Here is a 23,837-nt window from a genome sequence, read left to right on the forward strand (position 1 = left end):
AAACCGAGCTCTGGCACACACAAGTACACGAGTGGTCTGGACAGGGTGACAGGTGTGGTGCGTGGCAGGAGGCTTTTCTGTGACAGACCTTCCCAAGCCTGTTTTATAAATCGTTTTCCTTCCAACTGTGATGTTTCATTTGGGGAAATGAATGCTCTGTGAAATAAACTAGTCTGATAACAAGCTGAAAAATATTTTCAGATTTAGACACGTTCTTATTTTCTTTCATGGGGGGGGGGGGGGGCGGGGGACGGGTAGCTGTGAGCTACTGTTTCAAAAAAGCTTACAATAGTGGCAGATCAGGTGCATGGCAGGCTGGTAGGTGCAGGATTACTTCAGACACATTTCACTTCCCAGTAAGATGCAAGACAATTAGATTTGCATGTTCATTTTAAGAATAAAACTCAAAAGTCAAGACCTCTGAATGCCTTAATCTTTATTCTAAAAAGTAAGATGTGTACACCTCATACCCAACACCATTTGTCACCTACCTTTAGGGTAGGAAGCAAAAGTCCTAAAATAGCTAAAATTGCACCTATGATAGGAACTGTGGAAAACTGATACTGGTAAACTTGTAGACATCACTAGCAAAATCCTTCTCTATGAAAAAAGAAAGCCTATTTTTTTCTTATCTCCCAAACTCAATCTGTACAGGTTGAAGCTGCATAGGCAAATATGATAATTTAAATGCCATTAAAAGGGTTTTATGTTCCCTAAAAGCACAAGTAGGATACAAAATTTGCCCCACATTGAGTAGAATACATAAACTCAGTACATAAAGTGTGTAACCTGGATATATTGGGGGGGGAAATGTCATCTTTATTATTTCCTGCATTTTAAACGTAGATGAGCATGTAGAGGTACGTATTACGATGCACTACTCCAGAAGAGATTTTCACATTTCCAAATGTTTTTTCCATTGGAAAAGTGTACTGAATCTTTTGGCAAACTAGCTTTTTCTTACTTCCCTATCTGCAATCAGTGGCTATGTTTCCCTTTTCTAATTCCAGTGCAGGCACAGCCCTTCTAAAGCAACAGCCATAGGACAAAAAAATCTGCCCTAATAATTTCTCAAGTGACAATGGGAGAGTACTTATATCATTGTGTGCATTGAATCTTCTCTTCGTGATGGTCTAAAATTCATTAAATATTAACATCACCCGGTGTGAGGAACATACAAATCACAATGAGGGCATCAAATAACAGTTCAGGCGTCCAAGTAACAGCAGGGAACACGCTAAAATACTCTGAAAATGCAAAATGTTTCATCTTTATAAAATGAAGACAAGAGGTGACAGCAACTGAACTTCACACTCAATCCCTGCCATAACTCATTCAGTTAACAAGAACACAGAATGAAATCATACCTAAGGTAGGGCAGTTATGGAGCAATACACACAGACTTGTTACATGGTTTTACTTTTTTTTTCCCGGGGTGGGGGTGGGGAAGTGTAATCATCACTGAAGCACCCTCAACACACTGATTAGGCCTAAAACTTACTCTGAAACACCTGCAGCATGAAAATACTGTCCATGGAGTGAGCTCACTGGGTCTGTGCCTCTTTCCTAATAGCACCAGTGTCGGGGTGAGGAATTTGCCCATTCCTTGCTTGAAACACCTGCTGAAATGGGACTTTAAGTCTCCCCATACCATGCCTACAGCACACTTCACAGGCTGATAGCTGCCCAATAGCTGAGGGCTCTCTCAGGAGAGAGAGTGCCCTGGTTCCCTATCTCCCCTCTTATCAGGGAAGAGAGGAGATGCTCGTTGTTAGCAGCAGCCTCTCATTTCCTCCTCATGTTGATAATGGTGACATGTCATGGAGAAAGATCACTCTTTCATTTAAATCTCTCATGAAGTAAAACCCAGCCTGGGAAGGAAATACGCCATCTTAATCCTCACCCACCTTAGTTCCACACATTCAGTGCTACAGGTATGGTATTTGTCACAGCTTTTTACCTCTCCCTTACCCTATATCCAAAGTCCACTTTATCAGAGGTCAGCATCCTTTCTGATTATAATGGTGCACTAAGTACAGTTTCAAGGGTTTTTTTGCCTTTTGCATCCCTGTTCAATTTTTCCAAGCAACATTCAAAGCTGTGGTAATTTTAGCAAAATCAGAGGGTCACACTGAAAACCATATCCTGCTATCAGATATGCACAGAGACTTTGTTAAATGCCAGCAGTTAAAACAGAAGTCATGCCATCAAAACCCTTTCCTCTTTTGTATAAGCATTACATGATATCAGTTGTTATTGAAAGGATACATCTGTTAGTTCTGTTTATTGGTCAGCCTGGGCTCATCCAGCTTGAGAGAGCAGTAGCTGTTCACAAATACAACTTTGTATGTAATTCAGCTCCTCCTCCAGTGATGCTTTCCCAGCAGTCAGCCATAAAACAATGTCAGCCATTAGCTGGTCATAACAATGGTTCAACTTAACACCCACCTAAAAATAAAAAAAAAGCTTTTTGATTAACAATAGTAACAGGGAAGATGGCAGTGACCACATTCACATCTTTGTGATTATCTGTTTTACTGGCAAGTCAAAATTGCTAGAACTGGCAAGTCAAAATCGCCCAAAATCATGGGCTAGAGAATTCTTCCGAAAGCAGAGGAAGACACTGAATCACTGGAATTCACATATATTTTCTTTTGTTTAGGAAACTCACTCTTCTAGGTCTTGGGCATAGGCCTTCCCAAGGGTCCCTTACCATGCAAGAAAGCGTGCGGTAAACATGCTGCATAGGAACGTGTATATGTTGGCACTGGGAACATCCCTGCTTTTATTACTTTTATGTTGCTATGCGTTATTTTAACACAGTTTCTTTGTATTTATGAGACTTTCAAAATAAAGAAGAGAACATGCCTCTGTATTTATGTCAATGGGCACAACTCACTGTTTCCAGTTCTGTTTTGCTGAGTGACTATGCATTCACAAGGCACTGAAGGTGGTTTGGATATCAGATTGAGCATACACATGTCTATTGTTATTAACATTTTACTAAAGGTAAAGAATTCTCAGTCCAATAACTTAGATAATCAAAAAGAAGCTCACACACATCTGCTGTAGTTGGAGGAGTGAGTCTGATAAACTTCAACCCTGCCAATTCTTGAAGAGACACCTGAATTTGGGAAAGTATTTTATTATCACGGTGCATCAGCACACAGCAGTTGGGAAGCTCCATAGCAGCTCATAGGATCATGATGGACACACACTTTCATGCAGGAGAGCAGACAGGAGTTACTTTACTGTTCACCCTTCGGTGGCTGATCGGGTCTTCACAGTTCAGTTGTACTGAGCTGGGCTGCAGCCTTTCAAATGCTTATGCATGTTCATTCATTTCTGTGCTTAATTGAGTTTTAAAGTTAAGAGTATCTACCGGTGTGAACAAACAATATTTCTCGCATGGACTCTTTTCCTCCAGGAGATAACGTTAATAAACCTCGAGACTGGCTTGAGTATATCAAAAAGGTGCTCCTGACAAAGCTCCTGTACTGCAAAATATTCAGAAAATTAAATTGATGTAAATGAGGTCTGGAGACCACACTAAGAGGTTTTAAACTGTAACAGGATTTAAAATGGCATATGGTCAAAGTCTTTAAATAAAAGGGAAGTACAAGAAAGTATCTAAAAGTTACAGTGACACTTACTTGAATAAATGTTTATAAATTTTATCGAATAACTCATCATTTTGACAATTTTCCATAAACCCCTGGAACATGCAAAGCATTTAACTTATTTGCAGCAAGATAAAGATAATGAGCAACATTTTAAAAGTTTATTAACATAAAATGTCCTGGCACAGTCAAACATGCATACTTCTATTGTTTAAATTATATTTTCTAAGAATTCAAAAAAAGTTAGCCTTACAAAAGGGAGTTTCTCATGGCAAACGTCTTCAAAACGATCCTCATCATCTGTATTTGTACAAATGCAATCCAAACGAACAGAGCATAAACTAAACTGTATATAAATGCCACCAGAGCCTCAAACTGCAAAATACTTGTATGCCACAGAAAATACCATAGCAAAATGGAGACAATGGACCGCTCTAGTAATCTATACCAAATATGTTAAAACAACAAAAAAAAGTAAATTATAACAGAAATGCTGATGCTGTCTTATGGGATTCCCAGCAGAAGCTATTCAAGGGGCCATAGGCCAAGCAAACAGAATGAAGTGGCATATGCTCGTATTCCTTTTTGTTACTTCGCTGCTGTAAATAGTTTGTCTTCCAGAGATAATAAAAATTATTTTGTGTGAGTTATGTAGTTTTGTGTTAGGTTTACCCTTGAACATCTGCTGTGTCTGATAAAGGATAAGAGCTAATGAAATCACATGAAGAGTGACATACATGAGGTACTTCTTTGTTTTCAATTTGTGAGACAAACCAAAACCTGCATTTTGCCTGGCTGCTCTATTAGCTAATAAATGCAACAAACAAGAAGTACTTGAGAAACATTTTATAAAATGGAAGACTGATGATTGCAGATGAGAATGGACCCTCTCTGTACTACAGAGAGCCACTCTGCATGTGCAGAAATTCTTGATCCCACCCCCTGCCCTCCCCAAAAGAAAAGGCATGCTTATTTTGACAGAACATTATTCCCCCCAGCCAGGATCCAGTTCAAAAGCAGCTGCCCCTACCAAGCACAGAAAGGCAAAGGCTTGCATTTCTGCTAAAAGAGAAGTTTCCAACAGTGTACATCCTGCAAGAGCATCGCTTCACCTACCGAGAGACTACCCCATGAGTTCATTCCTCCTGCTGCTACTCTTGTTTTACAGCAGAATTTCTCCCAGGACTTTTTTTTTTTTTTTTTTTTTGAATGACAACTAAAGGCTTAAAACCTCAGAGGTGAGTTTTGAGGAGTGACATATATCAAGCTGGAGCCTCCTCTCCTTCACATGGGTGCCCTCATTCACACTCAAATGAGTGAGAGGAGACTAAGGGCCATTAATTTTAAGTCATATATAATAAAAAGTTACAGCTCGTCGACAACGGTAGGTGAAAAAGAGAGACACTGCTGTGCGGTGCAGCTGCTGGCAGGTGGCAGTGTTGGGAGAGCAGAGCCCTGCAGCCGGCAGCCACGGACCGGGATGATCTGGAGCTGCTGCCACAATTACCCTGAACCGCAGATCTGGTTATAGCAATGTAACCCATATGTGCTAATGTCTTGCTCCTGCGTGAGCGAAGTGCTCTCTTGGTTTCTTCTCAGAATGTGCTTTTTCTTTTTGCTCATCGGGCTTTGGCTGTACAGCACATTTGCTTTTACTGTCCCTGCAATTAGTACAACAGACCTTATTTTATCTGGAAACAAAAGAAAAAACAGTTTCACAAAGAACGCCTACTTACTGATATTTTCCAGATACTTTTTTTCTTAAGAAAATTGCCTATGCAACATTACAGCTGGTGCAGGTAAGAAATCCTCCCTACTACTTCTTACTGGCTTCTGATTTAAACAAAGCACACCTAATTAAGCATTAATACCTGATCTATCCTACTGACTGACAGTACCACACATGTAGAGAGCAATGAAGTGACAATCATAAGGAGTCTTTTTCAGCTCCAACCTTGAGGATACGTTCACATAATACATATGAGCAAATTGGGGTAATCCTGCACTGATCTGTTGAAACTTCTACTAGTTATGCAATTTCATAACGAGCAATACAGCCATTATTAAAGAAGCAATACTACAAGATTTAATAATTATACTGAAATGCCCACCAATCTGACTAATTAAACCCCGGATATTCTGCATGTGCTTAAACCCAAAATTAGACAAGAGTACACAAAAAAGCAGAAATAAGCAAGTATACTAGAACTAAAAAGTAGAAATTTGTTAAAAACTCATCTTATTTTGCTTACCAGGTCAGATTAATCTCAGCACTTCACCAAAAAGAAAACACCCAGCTTCTTGGGCAAGAGAAAAAATGTATTTCCGGAAGGCAGTGTAATTCATCTACCTGCCTCTCAGCTATCCAAGGCTCTTTCAGGGTGAGACGAGAGCATCATTAAATGTGCCAGAGGTGGGCTTTTGGTGTCATTATACAGATCTGTGGTCGGGTTCTGCCAAATCCCCAAGTTCTCTGACAGTAGCGTACCTCTAAATACATAATTTAGGAGCATGAGCTGAACAGAGACAGGGAATTGTATTTACTTTGGGAAAGTATCAGTCACATGTCTTGTATATATTAGCAGGTTAAACACAAGAGAGTCAGCTGAATTTCTTGTGACCAAAGAACACAATTAATCAACAGTTTTAAGGCTTCACAGAATTTTAATTATGTATTTACACATGGTGTATGCTATTTATTTTAGGTTATCTTTAAACATAGACTCTGAAGTCTCAAGGTAGCGGCTGGCAGATATTCTGACATACAAAACGATGTCTTTGTGAGAGGCTGGTTGGTGATAAGCTGTTTTCAGAACAGAATTTGTGGGTTTAGGGATTTGGGGTTTTAATTAAGCTAGTCTGAAAAATGACAGAGCTACCTCTTTACCAAGTCGCTTAAAATTCTAACTGGTTTTAATAGTTAAGTTTTGATCAAATTTGCTTTAATATTCATATGTTTTGATCAAATTGAAGTCAGTCTGTATGGCTGTAGTGTGGTTTGTATCAGTATGGAAGTCCAATAATGGAGAAGATAGCTATTATTAAACAAAAAGAACATTATGGTGCTGGAATTACTTTGGAAACTGCTGACCATGCTCATAGATCACATAATTTAGACCCTTCCCCAGGAAACATTCACACATCAATGAAGTCAAGAAGAATAATCACATCATGGGCAGAAGGCCCTCCTGTAAGCACTTGTTGCAGCAGGTCCCCAGAGGAAGCCAGGATAATGCCATTCAAAAGCCAGGCAGCTACAGCATCGGGGTGCCCCTGTGTTCAGGGTCACCCTGTGTTGGGTTACCCAAGAAACAGGTCTCTTCTCCCAAGGGGGATGCATCTCCTGGGGCTGCCAGGAGGAGGAATTTGGGTCCATAGGCCTCTACAAGTGGCAGCACTAAGTGCTGTGCACACAGACAGCCACACCTCTGGCCTGGGGTGTCCCAGAAGCACTCAAGGACAGTCCACCCCATTGCAACCTGTTCAGTTAGCCCTCCATTCAAACTGGCAGCAGATGTAAATGTAAATCAATCCACAAACTCAGCTAAGCAGCTGTCAGTGTCTAGGGTCTCCCAGGCTTTCCTTGGGAGCCAGTGGTTTCATGGAAGCTAGGCAGAAACAAATCCAAAATTCTGATTGGAACCTTCAGAGAAAAGGCATGAGAGTGCTCCTGTACTTACAGACTATGCCAAGCTAGCTGTGTGGCTTGGCTGCCCGCTGGCACTGCTCGGATGGCTTGCTTGGGACATGCACAGTGTGGAGCACCTGCAGGATGGAGACCCCAGCCTTTCCCTAAGAGGTCATCCAGGATGGTATTTCTAAACTTTCACAATTACTTTCTTAGATGGACTTGTTTTGAAGCATGTGTTTACCTTCATAAATGTTCATATTAAGAAAGAAAAATATCAAATAATAAATCAAAGAACTGAGGGTTTGGCCACCCCACAGCAGAGCTGCTTTCAGCTCTGTTGTGCCAGAAGTAATGAAAGCAACTGGACTTCTTAAAGATCATTTCTGTGCATCTTTATTTAAAAATAAAAAATCATCCCCATGCTCCAAATGATGATGAATGGACATCTGAGCATTCCACAATATGACAACACAGGCCATCTATTAGAGAAAGTAACATTGTGAGCACTAGCCAATGCTCACAACAGCTCCACGCTTTGCTTTTGGATCCACTCCAACTGGATGAATAGACAGCACAATTCCCAAAATGCAGGAATTCTGCTGCTATGAAGCAATCAGAGGACAACAATCAAGCCTCGGCTTTGTAATGATAAGATTTCAAAAAACAGCCATTTAAGATAGTCTCTGTGGTTCATAAAGCTGTTTCTGCAGAGCGCGCAGAGGATAACACACACATACGTTCACAGGCTTTCGGCTACTGGCCCAAGTGCAGAAAAGGATTAAGACAAGACAGTGAATTTACATGATACAAGCTAGAAGAAACAAGGAAGAAAAGATGTCTCTGAAAGCTATATTTTCATTTCTCCTAGAAGAGGTGTAATGCAAACTAAGTATTTTTTCACAGCTAGCAGGATCCAGCCAGATTGCAAAGGTATGAGCATGGGAGCAGCTGAAAAACAGATCTATTCACTCACAATCAAATTCTCCAAATCTGGAGTCTCACTTTCTGGGTTCTCAGACTAAGCCATGGGCCTCAAGTTTAATTGGGGTATCTAAAAATATGAGCACAATCCAAATTATCAGTTAGTTTTGACAACACAGGTCTCAGCAAGGGAAAAGACAGGGACTGAGCCGAGACAGTGTGGTACATTAACCCAGATATCCTCATGGGCACCCAGTGAAGATGATGAGAGACATGGGAGCCTGTAAGGAGAGCCAAAACTGTTATATCAGTTTATGACTGTTTTCTAAGCACCACATGGTGCTATAGTTAACAAAGGGAGGAGGCCAGATGACACCTCTGATGTGAACCAGGCGGAGGCACGAAGCAGAGGAAATCCAGGGCAAGTCTTGAGGGATGCTGGCACAACCTGACTGCTGGCACAGCCTGTGCCGGAGTGGGAGATTTACCCTTGAGAAGTAGAACTGAGCATCCGTACTTCTGCCCTGTTCAAGAGCACAGAGGAGCCTGTGTGTGTGTGGGGAGAGGGGAGAAGGGGAAAAGGGCTAATGCATGGGCTGCCTAGGCACACTGTCAGAGCCTCAACTACCCCAGTTTCAGTTTGTCCTAGCCACATGACTAACAGTCTAGCCCTGAGTAACAATGAAGTAGGCACAAGAAATTAAGGAGAAGGGCGTTCCTTTCACTAATATCCTCTGGCTGTTTTTTTTTCCTGAACAAAAATGTCCTCTGGATATTCTAGTGAGTAAGTTTACCATTTTGGAAACTGCTCCGCCACACCCAATGGATGCTGAATCAGAGTAACACAACTTCCCTATCTACAGGCAGTTTGATCTGCTTACCTCTGCTGTGCCGCTCACTCAGTTGCAGTAGTGCACGGCTGCTTTGAAGGAGAGCTATCAACAGGGGTAAAAGTGATATGGAGAAGGAATAATTTGTCTTTAAAAATTTGGTGAATAAAAGTTTTCAGTAGTGAGGACAATGATCAGTAAGAGAGGAATGAGTTTCAAATCAGAAGTCAACATGGACATGATTTGATAGCAAAGCTCTACACAAAAAGTCACATGCAAGTTTCCATAAGTGTTATCACGAAGTCTCTCCCAGCTCTACTATAGCAACCCAAATAAACATAGAGGTAAATGCCCAAACTCACTTCCTAGCTTAGCCCCGGAGGGATGGACGCGCCCTGCTGCTTTGAGATTTAAGAAGCCTAACAGCTAAATACTGAGGGTTCTGATTTGTCTAGTGGGTATCTCCAAATGACAGAGCACTGGATGAGCATTTGTAGAAATTGTTTTTCTGGACAATACAATAATCCTGAACAAGAAGGACCAGACTGTATTGTGGTGCCTATTAGGTTTTTGTGCAATCAAAATTGTCAAGCTGAAGGTAGGAAGACCACCAGGCTCAGCAATTAGGTCCTCTCTCGGCATGCTGTAAACTGGAAGCCAAAAATAAGTGGCCAGGTTTGAAAAAGTTGATCTTAATGAGAAGCAAGAAAGGTTAAATGTACAAAGTGTTACTCATTGGGATTTATTTGCTCAGTTCTAATTTTAACTTTAGCTAGCCCAGTAAGAGGTATCACATCACCGTCTGGGTAGCTGTCATACAAAAAACAATGCAGCTACCAACTTTCCTCCTTTGGATGACATACTTGGGCAGTAGCCCTTTAAAAAAAGCTTCAACTTCTTTAGAGCATTTGGTTTTCCATTCATTATTTTCCTGATGCTGAAAGCAATGTTATTCAACCCAGAGAAGAATAGCTACATTGTATTTCAAAGGTTTAACCAAAACACTCATTTTGCTGCAAGTTTTCCTTCTTTCAGGATTTTAAAATGCATCTACAAAGTGGCTGCTGGGCAAATTCACTGATTTAGGGTCCATGGGATCTGGTAGACAAAGAAAAAAAAGAAGCAAAAAGGAAAAGAAATGTATGATGATTGCAAGAGTGACTGCTATCTACAAAAATGTGGATGACAAGGAGGACTAAAAGTAAAGAAAGGACTCCTCTCCCCACAAGATGAGCTAATGAGTGCTGAGTTCGGAATGACTTTGTTAAAAAAAAAAAAAAAAAAAAAGAGACAAACCCAGAAATATAAAATCAATTCTTAATACACTAAGTGTTTACCATCCACAATCTATAACCACCTACAAATTCACAACTCTCTTCCACCTTATTTTTGCCAACCTCACCTGTAGCATTTACACAGAATGCCATCCTTTACCTTCTCCAGTCCTGCTTGCCTGCAGCGAGGAAGTATCATCCATTTCTGCTCAGACCTTGCTTTCCTGTGACTCTCAGTCTCTCGATTCGCAATGGTGTAGGACTAGACAGGTACAACTGACATAGCAATGATAATCCATTAGCTATTCTGAAAGGCCAGCCACATTGTTGTCACGGTTTGAGGCTGGGCCGGCCACCAACGAATGACAGACGCTCTCTACTAACCCCTCTCCCCTCCCAAAAGTGAAAAGGAGAGAGAACAAGGGAGAGAGACTTTACGGTTTGGAAAAGAAAACTAAAACAGCTTTAATGGAACAATAACAATAAAAGAAAAGAAAAGAATAAGAATAAGGAAAAAATGAAATATATACAATATGTACAAATACATACAAAACCAATACCGAACCCAACTCCCCCCACCCTGATGACAATATGTCACCACCACACCACAGGGCTGGCACCGGGGCAGTCCCAGGCTGGACCTGGCAGCAGACAGGGATGGGATACAGGAGCTGGACTCAGGCACTGGATTCAGGGATGCACGGATCAGTCCTCCTCAGATGTCGGCCATCGAAGAAGAGAGGAAGAGACGAAGAGGAGAAGAGCGAGACCCTCGTGATCTCTCAGCTTTATACTGAATATGATGTATATGGGATGGAATACTCTGTTGGTCAGGTTTGGGTCACCTGTCCAGTTCGCTCCTCCCTGTAGGTGCGACTCTTTTCACTCCTGGCACCCCAACATGGAGTACAAGATTTAGCAGTGACCTTGGTCGCCATAAGAACAAGTATAAGCAAGGGCCTCTCTGCATACCATTCCTTGGTACGAACTATAAACATCAGGCCTTATCACTGCTAGGAGCAGTCACTGTCTGGAAAAACATGCTGCTGTTTCAGAAAATGCCGTTAGTTAGAGGAGACTTAACTGAAAAGTTAAAAGCACTAAAACAGAATTAGTTCTGATTTAGCCCAAACCAGGACAATTGTCCATATTCTTCTTTGGTTGCTTGGCCACAGAAACACTTTTTCAGTCTCTTACTGATGTCAAGCTGGTTGTTATCACTGCTTCCAGCCCTGTTGTATGACCACCAAACACCCAAATGCACCAATCCCACAGGCACAGTCTTACCCAGGCAAGGCAGGATTCTTCTTCTCAGGAGAATACATTTCTCTGTGGCAGCTGGCATAGGAGCTTTAGGTCATGAATCTGCTGGGAATCCAGCTCCTTGGGTCTCCTCTTCCTCCTCCCAGGTGTTCTGGTCACTGCCAGAAGAGGCAAATCCTTACAGCCAAAATACTGTTCCCCAGAGCAATGGGCAAAACTCTCCCCTCCCAAGTCACACCTACCAGCTGCTTTTGGGACTTGCATCCTGAAGTCTGCAAAGCAGCTGTCCAGTGTCATGATGAAAAGAGACATGTCATACCATCACAAAATATCTAGTTAATGCTGGAACATGGCACTCAAGTAAGCAGTCAATAGAAACTCTCTGATTCTACTGGATCAGAAGCAACCACACCATGTTAACCAAGCTGTGTTCTCACCAGTTCCTAGTTACAGTCACTGCTCAAGCAGAAAGAAGACACTACACATCCAGACAGCTGGAAAAGCAGTTCCTGTTATATATGCAGCAATTTGACTGTTCTCCAATATTTATGGATCCCAACTGCCTCCACTTCATTATACCATCAGGGGAAGAAAAAGCACAATAATCCCCTTTATGTCTCTTGTAATTGAATCCAATCATGATTATAATATATTGTGGGCACTTGAAGTAACTATTAATTATTGAATGCTTGCTTTACAATGAATTGGAATACGATTGTTATAGACCAACTTCATATATTCTGTAACACTTCCAAGATGCTGTAGAACTGGTCTATCCTTTAAAATGAATAAAGTAATAAAAACAATACAATAAAAAACTCACTTCTTTCCCAAACACACTGCAGACTTTGCAATACAGTCTCTTCATATTTAGCAAAGTAAGGAGGACTGGTCCAAGCCATCCTTGGATCAAAACCCTTGTTTTCTAAGGATGCCTAAGAATAGCACCTATGCTACATTCATTAACAATGATAAAATGTCTCAATATAATGAGAGGAGACTGGAGGTGCCAATTTTTGAATAGTAAATGAAATTCAGGAAATAGTAATAACAACAACAACAACATCCCTTTAGAGAAACCATGGCAACTTTTAAAAAGATAGAGGGCCAAGCTTTCTGTTGCTCAAATGCCAAATTAAGTAAGTGCATTCTTCTTAATAAAACATGTCCTGGAAATACTTCCCTCCCGTACTGTCTCGGTTGAGGAGCAGAAAGAGAGCATGCTGTTCATTGCTTGATTTCCTAAACTATTTAATAGTGCTGCTTTGACTGTTGAAAAGCTGCTATACATCATCTTGAGAGTGATTTCATCTCATAAGTGGCTGAAGTAACATTAAAATGCTCCGGGCTTTTATTTTGCTAGGGCCTATTTCACACGCAGCATCACTCTCTACAAAGACACAACCACTTCTGGGATGGAATGCAGCAGCTATTTAATTAATACTGACTAGCTAACCCTCATGCACATTGTATTTTGGGACTAGTACCTTTTGGAATCACCCTCATAATTTATTACATCATCTAGCTAGGAGTTAAATGGTGCTTATACGTCATCTTAGGACATGCAGTCTCCAGCAGAAGAGTAGGGATGCTCTCCTGTCAAAATCAATGGCAAAATACTCAGTTAAATTCAACAAAAGTAGATTTGGGCCTCTAATCAGGTTACAGTAATGACTCAGGATGACTGACCTCCCTTCAAGATTTCTGATTAGGCAACAGCTTACGTAATTGGAACAGCTTTTATCTTGTTTCTGCAGCTGAATATGCTGTTGGCCTGCACCCAGCTGGAGCTGTGGTGGAGGGTGAGCTATGATCTGCAATGATCATTCCCACTTAGGAAGCACTCAAAGGCTCTATTCTGCTTATAAAGATGAATCAAAAGATCTTATCAAACACCGTTATCATTGTGCTCTGGAGTCTTAACTGGTTTTGCCAAAAATAATTTCCAAAAGAAATATTTTTTTATGATGAGAGTGTAGTGTTAAAGCAGTGCTAGCAAACAAATGAATAATACAATATGCTCATGCTACATCAAATGGAAATTACTCCCATTAGAGGTAACATCAGTTTACATACTGTAGCCTGAGGGTGCGGATCTCTTCCAGGGCTCCTGGTTACTTTTGTGATTTTTTCACTGCTATAAAAACACGATTTTGCTCAATCCTTTCATTTTAAGAATGAGGATGGATACCAAAATCTCCAATACAGCAGGTTCACCTGCAAACAAGGATGTCTCATACACACATAGTAAATCTAAGCACGTGCAAAAGACCCATGACAGCGCATGTGAAAAACATCAACCTACAATGAGTGTATATGAAAATATAATGCTATTTTACTCCCTTTCCTGCTTTTGACAACATGAAACTCTTGGAAAATATCACAGTATATTAAAATTAAAATTATACTCATTTAAATGTGCTTGCATGCTGCATTTGTTTGTACTTCTGGCTATAGCAGATGTAAAGATACAGCGATCAGGACACTTTGTCACAGAACACCAGGTCAGATCATTAACTGGGTTATGCTTCCATCCCATGATTAACTAAATCACTTGCTATACATTTAATGCTAACAAAAGTGCTAGGTGTGATCTGCTGGTCTCCTGGATAAAGCACACTCCCCTAAATTAGCAGCTTCTACACAGCAAACAGCTAGCTGTCTTGCAAAGGAGAAGGAAACAAATAATAGTTTCTGATACTACTGACCATTATAAAAATTTACAACAGGAGACAAACAAGTAGAGAGGAGTTTCAGACTCTAAACCAAGCAATGTTTTTCAGTCTTTATATAAATATCAAACTGGTGTTGACCTTAGTCTACTGGAATATTAGAATAAATCCTCATAGAAACAATGCATTCAAAAACACCTCTACCTTGGATCACTTTTGCTGATTATAAGTCCAGCCTGTAGACACCAAGTGCCTCAGTCTCCCACTTGTTTTAACACGACCTGGGGGCATTCTGTCCCCTCAATAGGATCAAGGCTCATGAACCAGAAGAAAGGTATGCAAACTTCACCTTTGAGCTGCAAAGGAACCAAGTCACCTGCAAACAGCATAGGAAGATACCACATAAACACTGGAGGAAACTTATGCTACGAGGGAGTAAATAAACAAAGTGACATGATGTCAAGGGGTAACAACAAAGCAAGCTACGGGAAACTCAAGGTTAATTTCAAATAAAGAAGCAATACAGAATCTTGGTTTTAGGAGTACATCATGTATTTTACAGCACCTTTGGAGGTTTTTTAATAAGATTCTTTATAAACAGGATATTCTGATAAGAAGGAAAGATACTTATTCAATATGATGCATACTCTGTATTTTTTTTATGCTGGAAAGACTTCACATGGAAATACAATCTCTGCTTAGCAAATTTCAGTTTATGGCAGTAAATTACTCTTTATAAGCAATACAAGAATATTGAAACTTATCTCTAATGCTTGCTGTACAGTAAACGCTGAAGAGAAGAAAAAGACAACACATTTTAAAGCAAAACCCAACCCCTTAAAAGTAAAGAAATGTTGGTTTTCTGTGTCATAGTTTAATAGTAGTTGGACAGAAGAATCAATCTGGGGCTGGAAACCACAGTCCTAGTTTGAACTCAGCATTGTGTTCAAAGCCCAAAAGATCAGCAGAGCCCAGACCTCCAGATTTTGGTCATCAGAGTAGTAATTGTTTTAATCTGTTCTTCTAAATTGCAACAGAACAAAAACAAAATCAAAGAAAAGCCCTTGGACCATAACACCAAGAAAATAAACTCCACCAAGAAAATAAACTCTAGAAGTATTTATCTGTTTAACAGAAAAAAAAGTATATATTTTGCATTAGGACTTATTTTAGAAAATGCATTTCAAAGTGCTATAGCACAAATATAATAAAGTTGCCATGACTCACAGCATGGTTTTCAAAATGTCACAAAATTACTTGTAGATAGATGTATACAAAATTAATTTCAATTAAATGATAATTTAAAATATTTTTTTTCTGTGAGCCACCTAAACATATAAAATTCTCCTTGAATACCTAAACACACAGACAGGCTGCATATTTATGCTGACCAGGCATTACTCTAAAACTCTGTTCAGAATAGTTTGATTGGCCAGCAATGTCTGTCTGGGCCTCAGAAACATCATCAATGAGAACCAAATATTTGGTTCCCCCCAAACTAGCAATGTTTCCTTTCATTTTTCAGTTGGCCAACTCTCTAACTTCAAAACTTCCTGTAATTGGCCTGATTTTTTTTCCACCCAAGAAGAACTTAAAAATTCAAACTACTTTTGAGAACCGCTAAGAATTACTTTACAATATTTCCTCTTAGCCTGCTGTGTAAATGACTACATTTCAATGGCTTCCTTCCTCTGAATTAGATGAACTATTTGGCATTGGGGGAAACTAAGGAATTTTTGTTCAATGCAACTTTCAACTCCTGATGATACTATCAAATAGCACAATTTATTGCAATATACAAAAAGGTCATACATTACTACAATACACAGTCTTACCTTCCCCCCCCCCCCGCTCTTTATTACCAGTATGTTTTCCCCTTTCTGTAAAACTATTCTCATGAGACCTCATTTTACAAAGCATGGAACAGAAAAGGCAAATAAGAGTGCTTCTGAGCCTTATAGCTTAAAATGACAGAAAATAACTTAAATAAGAGGGGATGATACAATTGACCTGAGTGCCTACTTGTTGTTTACCGTAAACTCCCAATGAAGCCAGGCAGCTCTGAGCACTGGGATCACATTCAATAATGGTAATTATGACAGAGTAATATATTTCACAAAAGTCTCACAAGTAGTGTGCTTTCCAGCTATATTATACGCCTATATTTTAGGATTCTTTGGTCCAGGATTCTACACCATTATGGTACGGTCTTTCAGTGGTAACCGTGGTTGATTTTTCTAGATTACCTAGTAGTCACTGACAAGAGGACAAAAGAAGATTTGAGATCTATAGTTAAAGTTTAAGCCTAATAGCTACAGCAATTGATTAGTTCTCCATGGATTTTCTTTGGTCATTGAGGTGTGTACAGAGACTACAGGAGATTATTTTATTGTGTAATTTTCGCAGCGCAGCAGGGTACCTTGACAATGGGTTAGATACCACCCTCCTGACAAAAACCACAGGGGAGGGATCAGTGAAGAAAACTCAACCAGCAGAATCACTCCATAACAAGCAGGGGGTAGGATTTTTCCTTCCTGGGAAAGAGGCAAGATTTCTGGCCCCACAACTTGTAGATATCTGAGGTCTCCTGGGGGACAGAGTGATTTTTATTGGGAGTTGCTGCCCACTTCAGTCCTAGAGGTATGAGAAGCCTTACACAGTTCCCTGACCACTTAGCTCTATTTAATAGCTAACATGTTGAAAAAGGCTCTATGAAACATGGCTATATCATGTTTACTGAGCCAGAGTAGGACCAGAGGATTAAGCAGCAGACACACAAAAGTAGCGCAAAGCTAGTTTTGTTTTGGGGGTGGATGCAAAGAGGTTGAAAGTAGATACAGACATGATGAAGGTTGATGGCTTAAGACATCCTGAAGAATAAGGTCTCCTTTTTATGCACAGATCAGTCTAGCACAGACCACAGAAACGGCCACAACCTATGCCTAAACAGCACAAAAGTGAGTTGCAGGGACCTCTTCTACAGCTAGAACAAGAGTTGGTGAACACCTCCTGAGGAAACCAACAGGAGCGTGGTATGGGGAGATGGCTCATGGAATTGCATCCACCAGAAACTAAGATGAGACTACCAGTGCTTTTTGTATCTGCCATCCAAAAGACCGCAACTTGTATATTGGTACGAACCACAAACAGCCAGGAGAGGCCTCGTTCAAATGCCTGTTTTTACACTTGACTCAGGTCTCAATTACGTTCAGTGCCAAGTATCTTTTATTGGTATCTCAGCTCACTCTCACAAACCCAGACATGAGCCTGACGATTCAAAACCCTAGGCCAAGGTCCTCTCAAAGGTCACCTCAGTTGATGGGTGCATTTCAGGCACCATGCATGGACCTGACTTTCAGAAGGGAAATACTCAGCACTTTCTAAAAACTCAAAGCACCCTCCAACTAGATTAATAAAAATTAAGGCACTCAAAAGTTGCTAGTTACTTCTGATAATCTCACCCATAACTAGAACAGACTGATTGACAAGAAAAACAGAAGTTACAGTTAACCATAAAAAAAGATCCATGTGTTGCTGTGCTCAAGGTACTTACAGTGTAAACTTTATTCACATTTATAGTGACATAGTTAATGGCAAAAGGGTTTGCCCTTAATGTCCAGTAACCATATTTTACTCTATATCTCTAGAGAGCAGGAGTCTGTACAAGCAATGAGAGAGGGGAAAAAAAAGTTGATGGATTACCAGCTTTTCTTCTGGTGGTGAATTCAGCTGTCTGGAACCATGAATGTTAGTACAGAAGGAAACGAGATAGTTATCTTGTCAAAACTGTGATATAACAAATGTTATAATCTCAAAGGGAGGTACAGTTCAGAATATCTTTTAAAAAAGATAAAACAGAGCCTGAAATAAAGGTTGCTTTTAACTATGTGTAAACAGTCTTTGATCAATCAACTGAATCCTTAGAAAGGGCTGATATATTGCAAAACATAACACAACACCCCTACCACAGTTGGGTAAGTGCTTAAACTCTGCTTACAGAAAGGATGCTAGTAGTTAGCAGGGAGACCCAACCAAAATTATTAAAATGGAAACTTTTTGGATAAATTAGAACAGTCCTCTCCTCCTGGAAGCTGCAATCAGTAGACAGTAAAATGGATTGGTACTGTTGCATTATAAATGCATTTGACATCAGACAGAAATTCCTCCTGAGGGTCATCTTCAGATTTCACGGCTTCTCTGCTTCCTCTGCTGCATCCTCAGACAAACCTATAAAGCAGAAAAGAGATGCTTAAAAATTCAGTGTACTTGGCAACCGTACGCTCTATATTGTTGATTCCATCAGTTTGTAAAGGCCTTGGTTATAGCTGGAGGACAATTTATTACATGCAAAACAGTTAGGATAAAAATGCATAACTTGCAAATTCAAGCACTCACGAGTTTAGAAAATACAAAAAATTAAGGCAATAAAGGCAATTTCACATCAGCTCTTTTATGCATATGATGGATAATACAGTTGTAAAATCATGGACTACTCTTACATCAGAAAAAAATGACAGGGAACAACTAGGCATGTGATCTGAGACACAGCTAGCCCAACATACTTGCATTTTGCCTGCCCCTTTTCCTAGGTAGAACTGGCAATACAAATCGCAAAACAACAGAAAATGAGGTTCCATAAACTCATTAAAAAGGATTTTTGAATTAGTTATATTTAATATAAGGCTAACACTTTGGGCAAGGGGAAAACAGCAAAACTGCTGTATTGAAGATAACTTCTGCCTTAAACCAAGAGTATGAGTTTCCTATTTTAAAATATCAGTTCAAGAGATGAATCCATCTTGGACTGGGTATTAATCTTTGCCATAGTGAACCTGCCAGATTTGGAAAAGTGAGTAGAAACTCATAAAGAGTTACCTGGAATATCTAGGGAGAAAAAGAATAGTAGATAATCACACAACTTTGTATATGCACATACCTGCATGTCTTTAAATCGAAGTTATTATTTAACCCAGCAGTTCCTTACATATCCATTATTAGTTTAGGTTGAAAATTATTTACCTTAAACACTTTTCTAATGAATGTAAAGCAATCCAAAATTAATTGTCATCATCTCCAAATGAAATATGAATAATAATAAAAATAACTTTTATGGGTTGTGATGGTTTCGGTTTTTGTGGGTTTTGAGGGGTTTTTTTATGAGCCATTTCTGAAAAAGGCTGAAATCCCCACACACCCAGTGATTTCAAATGATCCAGCAGGTCAGAAGAATAAAATTTGAGCATCCAGGTCTTCTGAACTCAAGCCGCCAGTCACCCATCAGCCCGAAAATCATGTTTACACAGAATTTAGCACCAACAATCTACATAATCTTAAAAGAATGTGTTTTCATTTAGATCTGTGTAACTCCACATGAACAAAAACATCTAGATTTCTTTTTCAGTTTTTATTTTACACTATCTGTTTTTTGGTGTTTTGGTATAAATATTTCAGTATTTACAATGGTTTTCATGGCTGATGGCGCTAAACTGAACAAATTTTATCTCAAGCCTTGAGACTGAAGGAAAGCATCAGTGAAGCTAACAGAGCAGGAGATCAAGGATAAAAATCACCAAGATACAAAAGACCAAAGCAGTAAAATTGCAGCAACAGCTGGAAGCCCAAGGCCCCCAAGGGGCTAAGAAGTTCCCCTTACTGAAGTTTCTACTTTTTTTTCTTTTTTTAAAGCACAATTAAAAATACCATGTTAAGAGCTGACTTGGGTTTACAAAGGTCAGCCCTCGAATGGTAGTTCTTTTGTTCAAAACTCTTATCACATAGCACATGCTGGGACGCCAAAGGGACCAGCAGCAGGTCCCATCTTGTTTCTTTAATGATCTAGGGGAAGAAGGTAGGTGGCATGTTAATGAAATGTGTGGATTATAAGAAACCGAGATGAGCTACAAATACTGGAGAGGAGAAAGAAATATTGCTTTAGGACTAAGAGAAGATAAAAGGAGATACCACTTGAAATACATCATGGAAATAACAATCTTAAACACAGATACTTGCTGAGGAAAGCCCTGCAGAAGTAGCAGAGTGGAAAAAGCTATGCATTTGCAGTGAAATACCCCGCGTAGCTCAATGCAGTGTAGAAGGCACTGCAGAGCTCACAGTTAATACTGTTCCTGACTACACAGCTTTGTTGAGAGCGTATCTGGAGGTGTTTACAGCTCTGTACTACATAAAAAGATACTGGAGAGATTTTACTCTCCCACCATAATCAAGGAAAAGCATTTGCAAGAATTATGAAACTGATTTCTGCACACTCTTATAAAAGCTGGACATGCACATAGTTTGGATGAGAAACAGCAAAAAAGTGGTATGATTACAGCCAGCTCTTGAAGAGAACAGCTGCAGATTTACCCAAGACCAAGAGGCACGAACTGGTGCATTAGCACTGCCTGCTAAGTTGCACACTGAAGACAGGTGACACTGCCAGTGCACAGTGCTCTCAACTTCAATACATTTGAGGACTGGCTGGAGGACATCTAAGAAGCACAACAGCATAGAAATTAAGGAAGTGAGATTTACAAAAATATCGGGGAGGACAACACGGATGACCAAAAATCTTCATGAAAAGGCTATAATATCCCAACGCATCTTTTCCTTTATTAGGTTGAAAATATAACATGTTAAAAATTAAAGTGTAATTATAAAATTATAATGCAAAAACACGTATTTGAGCTGTAAAATAGTGCCCAAGACACTGCTTGCAAAACCTGTTATTTCCATAACATCGACTTCTTGCAAATAACCTCTGTGTCTATTTCTACAAACTGCCATGCCAAAATGGGCAATATGAATTATTAGTTTCAATCTCATGAAACACAGCAGATCCACTAAACCTAATGTGTTAACTGTAATTACGGGCTGGCAGAACTGAAGTAATATAGCAGGATTTAACTCCATTTCACACAACTTTGCCCAACAGCACTATACACAGCTATAGGGAACCTGGAATACTTCTGCATGGATCAAAGAACTACCACAGAATTAAACAGTGGGAGAGGTGACCTGACAGATGACGTACAGACTGTGACTATTTTTATTGTGTAACTCCAAAATAGGAGGCAGTATGAAAACATGGCTTGCAATAATCAGCCTTCCCACCTCTACCCTGTATTTTTTCAACATTCAATATTTATTAGTCATCTAGGAGAACAACAGAAATTTCACATTGATCTATCTGGCACATGCCATATCATAGTAGGTAAGATGGTTAAAACCAGAGAAGTTTATCATCAATATATTCTGACAAGCTTAGGCAGATCCTAAGAAATACAGGGTATAAAATTCAAAATTCTGTAGATTAAGGCTCATTTACCTCATTTCATCAGAACAAAAAGCTTCCTTCTGCATTCATATACCCCATTATGAAGTTCTCAATGTTTCATTTTATAGATCATTCAAAAATCCTGTCAGGATAATACTGGTCTGAGCATACACTTAGACAAATATATATTAAAACGTTTATATCTCTATTTATAAACACAGTTAATCAACTAGGAAGCTGCTTTTGGAAACAATCATGATAAATTTTAACTCCTCTGCAGTAGGCAACCCCAGGAGTTTTTGGACGCAAGTTTTCAAAACAGAGTTAAAATATATGATTAAATTAATATCCTGATTAGTAACATGAGATTGCATATATCTGAGGTCAAAAACAGATGCCACCTTCAGTCACTTAAATCCCTCAAATCGTTTTGTGTAAACTGTTTTGTGTACTTGTCAATCAGAGCACATTAGCATCCTCATGAAAGCAGCTTCTATAAACACAGACATAGAATACCTCAGTGTGTTAATTTGCCTCTTGAAAAGCATGACTTAATGCATACATATCATTGAGTCACAGAAAGTTCATTTGTAAATCAAAATGTATTATTGAGTCTTGAAAACTTAAAGTTCAAAGAAAATCAGTTACAGTGACAGAAGCACCAAAGAGAGCTAAAAAACTCAAACTTTCCCGGAATTATTATTCATGCAGCTAGAGAAAAAAAAACAAACCAGAACACAAAACCACAAAACAATGAAACATTTAAAGGGAGGGATGATATTTGAGCATGATGGCAGAAGGCAGGAGAAAGGATCATTTTCTGTAGTCATAAATTGTTCACACTAAGCATGATGGTGTAAGGTTTAAAGATGTTCAGGTTAAACAGTTAGGCAATGGAACAAACTACCCAGGGAGGTGGCTGAGTCAAGGGTATGAGAAGTTTGCAAAGATAGAGTAGATGAAATCCTACTGGGGATTAGCGAGAAGGAAGATACACAGGCTTTGTACTGGATGACCTAAAGGATCTTCTCCAATCCTATCATTTATGCTGCTATGATTCATCCTAAGTAGAACATTTTGGACTCTTATGAATTACTGGCTAAGTTTCCTGGATACTATTGTACATTAGTCTACTCTGAAGCATGCATAAAACTAAGTCAAAGTTGGCTTTGAAGTGTTTGATCTACAGTATTCAACACTTCCCAGTCTTTTTCATACAGTGACTCAGAAAAAGGGCTGTTATAACAAGACAACAAAAGTTATTTTGAGTTCAGATTAAGTTAGAGAAGGGAGGCACCTCTTTCTTCAGCTATTCCCACCTAAAAGAAAAGAGGAAAAAACCACCCCATCTCATGGCCTGATGGTTAATATTGCTATTTCTAGACCTGACATAAACCAGTATTAGAACAAACAACAGCTTTAATGTAACTGTTTTTCATAAAATTTTGGATCCAAAACTAAATGTTCCAAATGACCAAAGTTAATAACTCGTTTTGCTTTTCTGTTAACAAAAGACAACAGATTTTTCCCAGCACCTTCAAGTTACATTTCTGAAAATTGTGATAATTTTAAGAACTCCATCTATTCATGCTAATAATTTTCATTATCATTATAAACTGCTTGAGGAAATATATATAACTCCCTTTTTCTTAGCATATAATCTTTATTCCATGGACACAATCCAGAGGGGTTTTCAGAAATTTTAAGAAAGTAACAATATGTTGCTTCTCCCAAGCAGAATGACACAGTTTAGCTTGGAGTGCAAAAGGGATTAAAATCATTGACTTTAATGCAGTGCAGAAGATTCATCATCATGATGGACAAGCTACAAACTTTCCTACACTGCTTTAATGAGAGAAACTGAACTTGATTAGTATTCTGTATCACTTTTTATGGAATAATAAACTGAGAGTGAGCCTTACCATTGTGTCCCAAGTCACCAGTGAGTCACTGATCACTGCATACATAATTTCAAAATGATCAGAGTTTTGAATCTGAAAGGGGACTGATGGCAGCTGAACGAGTGGGAAGCATGGACTGACTCATTCATTAAAGAATTGTGTAAATCAAATAAATTTGCTTTTCATTAGGAAGTAGTGTGACTGATAGCAAGGACTTCATTCAGTGAACTTTTCTCTGTCCTAAGGGACCATATACATCAGAATGGATAACGTGAAACAACAGTTTCCATCACTCACTCTTAATTATACTCCCTGCTAACTGCAACTAACGTGGCAAGTCCAACCTATATGAAGCTATCAGAAGTTTCTAAACCACCACAAAAAAGCAGGGGTAGAAGGTGCAGCTCTTACCTTGGGGGTAGCAGGGACTATTCCCACAAAACTTAAAAAAA

At 39.4% G+C, this 23,837-nt stretch overlaps 1 protein-coding gene across 1 annotated transcript in view; it reads right to left on the reverse strand.

Annotated features, from left to right (window-relative positions):
* Positions 1-2,273: 2,273 nt before the first annotated feature.
* BBS9 (Bardet-Biedl syndrome 9) overlaps positions 2,274-23,837 on the reverse strand; it is a 298,029-nt gene continuing 276,465 nt past the window's right edge. The window contains 2 exon segments of the mRNA XM_086467596.1: positions 2,274-2,309; positions 2,311-2,415. Of these exon segments, the coding sequence (XP_086323722.1) occupies positions 2,274-2,309; positions 2,311-2,415 (141 nt within the window).

This window comes from Leptosomus discolor, chromosome 7, assembly GCF_034619465.1.
Source record: "Leptosomus discolor isolate bLepDis1 chromosome 7, bLepDis1.hap2, whole genome shotgun sequence".
In the NCBI taxonomy this organism is placed as follows: Eukaryota; Metazoa; Chordata; class Aves; order Leptosomiformes; family Leptosomidae; genus Leptosomus; species Leptosomus discolor.